At 57.6% G+C, this 7,576-nt stretch overlaps 1 protein-coding gene across 2 annotated transcripts in view; it reads left to right on the forward strand.

Moving 5' to 3' along the window:
• KIRREL1 (kirre like nephrin family adhesion molecule 1) overlaps positions 1-7,309 on the forward strand; it is a 119,489-nt gene extending 112,180 nt beyond the window's left edge. For both annotated transcript variants that reach the window (XM_075563644.1, XM_075563645.1), the window contains exons 12-15: positions 675-782; positions 936-1,075; positions 1,571-1,648; positions 1,841-7,309. In XM_075563644.1, coding sequence (XP_075419759.1) covers positions 675-782; positions 936-1,075; positions 1,571-1,648; positions 1,841-2,320 — 806 coding nt within the window. In that variant the 3' untranslated portion in view covers positions 2,321-7,309. The remainder of the gene's footprint in view (positions 1-674; positions 783-935; positions 1,076-1,570; positions 1,649-1,840) is intronic.
• Positions 7,310-7,576: the final 267 nt, after the last annotated feature.

The following is a 7,576-nucleotide window of genomic DNA, read 5'->3' on the forward strand; positions in this document are numbered from 1 at the left end:
ATGAGAGGAAGGCAGCCATCTGACATGGGAGATGGAAATGACCAGTGGAAACCCCTTAATCCCATCATAGCTGGGGTAGGAAAGCTCAGAGTAGCTGGGGGAAGGTGGGGCAGGGCCTGGAGCAGGATCTGAAGGAGACCGGATCTGCCGAGGACATTGTGCTCAGCTCTGGGGGCCAAGGGAGCTGCGGTGAGCCCTGGGTGGAGAGCTATGGGTGGGTGGTCACAGATGGCGAAAGAGAAGAGAGAGCAGATTAGCACGTCTGGAGATTGCTGACCTCACACAAGAGCCCAGCCCAGAAAAGAGGAGAGGGATCTGGCTTCTATAGCAGATGGCCTGGCATAGGCGGGGCAGATGGACAACCAGAGCCAGAGTCCTGTTGGCGCGGGGATGAGACAAGCATGGGGCCACAGCTGTGGATGGCTCCTGGTGATCAAGCCCAGGCTCAGGCTGAAGTCCAACCTCAAACCCGACCTTTTCTAATCTGGCTTGATGGGAGCCAAATACTGTCTGTCCACCAGCAAGCTTGGTTGGAAGGGAACCGTCCAGCACTGTAAACCCAGTGCTGCCCATGCCGCCTGTGATCCAACCCCCAGCCACCACTGAGCTCAGGCCCCCATGCGGCCCCAGCAGGGCACCAGCCATAACTCTGTTCCCTTCCTTCCCCTGTGAAGAGGTGCTGCCCGTGGGCATCATCGCCGGGGCCACTATCGGCGCGGGCATCCTCCTCATCTTCTCCTTCATCGCCCTGCTGCTCTTCCTCTACCGGCGCCGCAAAGGCAGTGAGTACAAGTGGGGCCTGCCCCTGCCCAGGCAGTGGACCCCTCCCCAGGCACCCTGCAGGCGGAGGGTGGACAGGATGGGGGCGTGGCAGTGGAGCTCCCCGCCCAGGCTGGCAGAGACTCTGTGGTCCAGGCAGCCTTTCCGTGTTCCAGGTCGCAAGGACGTGACCCTCCGGAAACTGGACATCAAGGTGGAGACAGTGAACCGAGAGCCACTCACGATGCACTCTGACCGGGAAGACGACACTGCCAGCGTCTCCACTGCCACCCGGGTCATGAAGGCCATCTACTCGGTGAGGGGCTTGCCCCCCGGGGCCCACTCCCCCTGTACATGGCTACACCAAAGACCTCATACAACCACTTTCCTTGTCTCCTTCCTCCGTCTGCCTCCCTGGTCCTGGCACATAGGTACACATACGGACATGCATGCACACACATGCCCCCCCCCCCACAAGCCACCCCCAGGGCTAAATGCCCTCCAGCACAGGAAGGACAGCTGGCTGTCTCCTCAGGCTCCTTCACCCCGTTCTTCCCCCACTGAGTGTTAGAACTGGAAAGCCTTCGTGTTCTGGGCCAGCTGCCTCCTTGCCCCGATGAGGAAGCAGTCCTAGGCAGGACTCACAGCCACACTGCATCTTAGCAATGCATTTGGTGCTAAACCCCGGGGTATCTGCTGAAGAGGGGCCAGGTCTGTCTGGGTCTCCATTCCCTTCGCTGGAAGTGGGTAGGTGACAAAGGGGTCCGTGCAGGGCCTCCACTTTGACCCCACCCCCCGCTGCTGCCCTCAGTCCTTTAAGGATGACGTGGATCTGAAACAGGACCTGCGCTGTGACACCATTGACACCCGGGAGGAATATGAGATGAAGGTGAGGGGAGAAGGCCCCAGGGCAGGAGGCTGGGTGGGGACGTGGGGGCCAGGGTCTGTGGGTAGAGGTAAGAGCAGGCTGGGGAGGAAGTTGTGGGCTGGGGGCTTCCTGAATAAATGGAGGTGGTGGTTTGGTTCTGCCTGGCTGGAGCCAGCCGGCAGCAAAGTCCATCCTCCTCTCTCATTGCCCCAGGACCCCACCAATGGCTACTACAACGTGCGTGCCCACGAGGACCGCCCCTCGTCCAGGGCTGTGCTGTACCCGGACTACCGGGCCGCTGGCCCCACTACCCGCTTCGATGGGCGCCCCTCCTCGCGGCTCTCACACTCCAGCGGCTACGCCCAGCTCAACACCTACAGCCGAGCCCCGGCCTCCGACTATGTCGCTGAGTCCACTCCCTCGGGCCCTGCTGCCCCGGCTGGCACAGACACCACTAGCCAGCTGTCCTACGACAACTATGAGAAGTTCAACTCCCATCCCTTCCCCGGGGCGGCCGGCTACCCCACCTACCGACTGGGCTACCCCCAAGCACCCCCCACCGGCCTGGAGAGGACCCCATATGAGGCATATGACCCCATTGGCAAGTACGCCACAGCCACACGCTTCTCGTACACCTCCCAGCACTCGGACTACGGCCAGCGCTTCCAGCAGCGCATGCAGACTCACGTGTAGAGCCTGCGCGGGCCGGGCGTCTCTGCGGGGCAGAGGAGAAGGCTCCCACGGCAGTTCCCTGATATTCAGGGGCGTTGCTTGCTCGTTGCTCCCGTCTCGGGTCAGCCTTCCTCCTCCCGCCGTGGCAGGTGGGGAGCCGGTCTCCCAGAAACACCCCGTCCGTCCCGAGGATGGTGCTCTGCGCATGACCCGCCTCCTGGGCCTGCCCACCCCTCTTCTTCGGGCGCACGTCTCTCTCCTGACTCACCCGCTTGCCTGCCCCCCCCCCACCACGGGGACAGGGAAAATGGAGCTTGGGGAGATCAGAGGGGGCACTTTTTACAACCCCTTTCTGTCCCACCCCCCTGGTCTTCCATAAGTGGAGTGGGGTTAGGCCCAAGGGACAAGAAGTATGGGGTAGGTGACAGTGACCCAGATAGTGGACAACAGGCTAGTCCAGCCAGCCCCTCGCTTCTCTCGTGTTCTTGCTCGGGGTGCATCTCTCCGACGTCGGGAGATTGCAGAAGAGACTTGTTTTAGCTCTGTCTACACATCAGCCCTAGGACTGAGTTCGAATGCACCCTTCATTCCACTGGGATCAAAGTGCCAGCCATGCTGGCTGCCCAGTGGACATCGGCCTGCCAGCCTGCAGAGGGATTCCGGTGTCCCCCTAGAGCAGGAACCCCACTGGCCTCCTCCGGGCTGAGCCAGGCAGATCAGTGAGAGGTTTGGGGTGGAGAGAGGAAAGGTCAGGAACCCAACCTTGATTCACCAGCAAGACTGCTGTGCGCCACAGAGCAGTTCCCAATACCAACACCAGAGGGAGCCCACCCAGGCAGGCACCCTGCCCGTCCATCTGCCCCACTTCGTGGCTTTCACCTGAGCTGGCTGTGGGGGTGCTATAGGCCATTTTTCAAAGATCGCTCTGCGCGTGCTCTCAAACACACACGCACACACACAACACAACAATGAAAACCTCATTCGGAAAGAAAAGCTGTAGGGATTTTCCCACCCAAATCCAAGTCCCAGGGCAGGAAAGGGGCGGCACCCCGTTCTCCATTCCTCTCAGTCTCTAAGCACTTTGAATCCATTGTGAACGTCCAGGCGGTGAGACCTGTCTTGAGGGAGGGAGCCCGGCTGCCCGATCTGCCGTCTTTCTCTCCAGAGAGCCTCCATGGCTGCATCGCGGGAGCAAGAAGAAATCGCGACAGGTTCTGCTCATTTGATGTGTCTCCCCTCCCTCCTTCCTTTCTTGGACCAATCAGATTTCTTCTTCCACTTTCAGTGCCTTGAGTGTCCAGCTTTGGCTGACCGGCCAGAGCATTGGTTGACCTGTGTAGGGAGCGGGGACTTGCGAGCCCCGGCCGCATTGTCTGGTTTCCCGGTGTTGGGTGAGGGGCCTGGAACAGGCCCCTGCTAGAGAGCTTGTGCTGACTTCAAGGCCCGGTGGCGCAGAAGGGCACTGCAGGCACCCCTCCCCCCCATGCTTTCTCCCCGCTCCATCCAATGTGCGCTCTGCCACCCCCAACTCCCCCTCCCAGCACACGTACACACACATTCCACAGGGCTGTTGCTCAGCCTCCACCTCTGACCAAAGAGAACAGGCGCTCCAAAGAGAATCTCCCCCACCCCAGCCTCCTCCCCGCAAGAATAAGTGCGTGGAGTCTGCTCATCTTCTCCGGCTACACTCTGTTGCAAAGCCTGGGGGTGGGGGGTGTAGGGGGAAGGGGGTAGCCTGTTGTGTGCAACTCCCAGAATGCACCTTGCCCCTTTCTCGGTGGTCACCATTCATTAGTCATGTTCGCTTTAATGAGTTACATGCTCATCAGCCACGGGCCATCAACACCCTTACAGATGGGTCTGTGGGGTGACATTCCCGGGCAGCCACTCCCTGGTAATAACCAGCGAGAGACTAGCTCCAGTCCCTGCCGCAAAAGCTGGCTCTTCATCCTCCATTTCTTTACGGAGGGATTCCCAGGCAGGAGGCCCTTCCTGGAGGCATTATGACAAGTTCCCAGCCAGTGCCCACGCCTGCAAGCAGGCACCTTCCGGCAGAGCCTTGTATGTGAGCTCTGTGAAGGTCTGTGGAGGATGTACGTAGGTTCGTGTGCAGGCAAATCCATGCAAATGTGTTGATTAGCTTCACAGAAACCAGGAGCCGTGGATAATGCAAACAGTTAAAGTTGAAAGATAGTGGTTTTTTAAGCAGGGCGGTTCAAAAAGCATCCATGTTTATTTGGGGTCTTCAGGCTAGACTCTTGTCATTCCCCCTTTGGGGGTTAAGTCTTGGGCCCCTTGTGCTGGAATGACCCAGGAGTGGGGCCAAAGGTCACCACGAGGGAGCACAACCAGGAAGGTAGCTCAGTAAGCTGAGCTCTGAACCACAGCTAGTTCACTGGGGAGGCCTGTGCAGAGGCAGCTGTCCTCCTGCCCTTGGCATACTGCTCTGGTTGGCATCTGACCTGGGGTCAGCATGTTTGGCAAAGTGGAATAGGTTTTCTGAGCAACAGTCAGCGTGCCTTCGATGATGGAGCTCTGTTGCCAAGGCTGGAGAGTCCTGCGGCCTGGACCTCGGTGGGTCCTTGTCAGCACAGCAGCCTCAGTGGTTCAGAGCTCCTTTAGCCTCGTGGGAGTGGAGAGAGCTAGTAGTGTCCAGAAGACCTGGGACCCAGGTGAGAAGTTGCCATTAACTGAGTGACCTTGAATCACTGTATGCGTTCCTTGCCCCCCTCCTTCCTGTCCTGCAAAATGAGGGTGAAAGGTTGGGGACAAAAAGCAAACATACAATTCTGCTTTGGCTGTATTCACCTGGGAGCCCAGGGGCTCTCTCCCCGGCCGGGAGTGGGGGGCAGTGAAGGGTGAGGAGCTGGGAAGGCCACCTCGCTTACAGAGAAGCACACACCACGTACTTCGCCATCGTGTCACCCGAAACCCCCTGATCAGCAACTGTGACCAAAAACCATACCCTTAGCCTCAGAGTGAAACCAATTGGGGGGCTATCCACTGGCCTTTGGGGTATCTGGACTGCCCCCAGTCAGAGTTCTTCTGCTGGTTTGGTTTTACAAAAGTGCCCTTGCACATGGGCTTCTTGGCTCCAAGCTGAGTTGTGGGGCAGTTTTCCCCATGGGGAATAATGGGTGTCCCGTCCACCCTGCTCCGCGGGGTCATTGCCCTAGCCTCGGGCAGCTTTGCATACTCACAGTGCAGGGCGAGGGCTGGAGTCTGAGGTGTCAGGCAAGGAGTGAGCAAGCGCAGCTGACCTCACCATCAAGGAGCAGCTTGCAGCGGGAAGGAGAGGGACCTAGCGGCTTTGCTGGAAATTCTGGGTCTTGAAGAGGCGCTTGTGGTTCTGGGAGTGTTACGGTCTCTGTTCCCTAGGGAAGTCGCCAGCCTCCGTTCAAAAGAATGGACCCTTCAAAGGCCAGTCACAACGTCTGTGTGGGACCAAAACCACAGAACAGAGAGGCTGGGGTGGGAGCAGTGGGAGCGGTGCGCCACAAAGGGCTTCCCGGGAAGGAAAGATTCTTGGGACCATGCTCTTTCGGACAGAGGACTCCTTATCCCAGCAATTGGGCCTTGGCTTATCGATTTGAGAGACGCCTGGCCTGCTGTGCCAGACAGCTCCGTGCACTGGCAGCTCTCACTGAGCTGAGGGCCCTCTGTCCAGGGCCGTGCGGCCTGCGCTCTGAAACTGGGGACCTTAGACAGCAGCTGCGCCTTATCCTGGACCCAGGAGCAGAGCAGCGTTGGGCCACTCGGCTTTGATGAGAACCCCATGAAAGCTAACTTGCCCCGGGTGGACTGGGTAGGCTCAGTCACTGCCTCCCTCTGCAGAGTAGACGTCTGTAGCCTCCGCTGAACTCCAGGCCCCCTTTGCGCGACCTGGCTGCTTCCCTGCGTTTTTAGCGCTGTGTGCCTGCGCCAGGTCCCCACTCTGTACCTCTATCGGCCCTTCTGCTATTGAGAGACTCACCCAAAAGGCACCCATGAGGGCCCTGGGCCTGGCAAAACCTGGGAGGAGGTGGCAGTGGGACAGTGCAGTGTACAGATCAAGGGATGTCATTGGAAAGGCGTTTATTTTTGTGAAGAGGCCATCAAATTAGCATTTAAGTATCCCATTCTCTTCTCCCTCCCCACATGAAGTCCCGCCCCTCTCCTCTCAGGACTCTTTCCGAATGACTCTGTCCTCACCTTGGTCAGCTTGGTCCTGATGCCCCCTCCCCTAGACTGGTGGCAAGGACCAAGAGAGAGGGCTATGTAGCTTGGGAGATTTCTGAACCGGGGAGAAGGGGACAGAATCCCTTTTCTCTGCATCACTGTGAGGGAGCTCCAGGCCCTGTCCCTGGGGAAATCATTGCTGCCAGAAGTCACAGGCCATATTGGGCAGTTGTGGTACAAGCCTGTCCTGGAAAATAATAATAACTATTTGCATAGAACTATCACTCATTCCTACCAGCCCCCTGTCTCCTGTTCCTGGCTTTTTGCTGGCCCCAATCGTCGGCCTTCCCGAGTGTTGGTGAGCCCCGGGCTCTTCCATTCACTTCTGGAGGGCGCCAGAGCTGCCGGTAGCTGGGGAGAAAGCAACCAAACTGTCAGTGCAGTCAGCCCGGTGGTGCGACTGTCGGCAATAGCGGCCCAGAAGAATTGTGCATCTGATATCACTAGAGAAGGCCAGGGCTTCCGGTGGCCCTGAGGTTTTACCCCAGCTCCTCTTGGGATCGCGACCTCGGATTGCTGGCTCCAGCTGAAGTTTCTCTACTCCAACCTTGATACTAAATGGATCCATGATGATAACGAAGAGAAGAAAATATATATTATTTTTATTAGGGCAGACCATCATAGATTTTTAGCAGTGTGTATCTGTGCGTCCCTCACACCTTTTCCTATTCTGACTTTTTTTCATTTTCCTTTTTTTTAAATATTATGTACTATATTTTTAGTCTTAAACACACTATATATTATATATATTTAATTTTTTTATATATATGAATATAAATGTTTTTAAAAGTACCGTGGCTCTGGCGTCGTTCGTTTGCTGCCTGAGCAGCGCTCTCTGGGGGCGTCAAAGCCTCCTGGTGTTCCGTGAGAAGGGCCTGGGTCTGCAGGACAGATAAGCCATCTGTGGGCTGAGAAGATCTACTTGCATCACCTAGAAAGGGTGGGGCAAGTGCATTTTACTCACCAGTCTGTGACTGTCACGGAACCCCGAGGCCAACGATGGCAGTTCCAGGACCCGTGCTCCTGGCAGATAGCTGCCAGGCTGTTCAGCGCCAAATC

The sequence above is a fragment of the Tenrec ecaudatus genome, chromosome 1, assembly GCF_050624435.1.
Source record: "Tenrec ecaudatus isolate mTenEca1 chromosome 1, mTenEca1.hap1, whole genome shotgun sequence".
Lineage (NCBI taxonomy): Eukaryota > Metazoa > Chordata > Mammalia > Afrosoricida > Tenrecidae > Tenrec > Tenrec ecaudatus.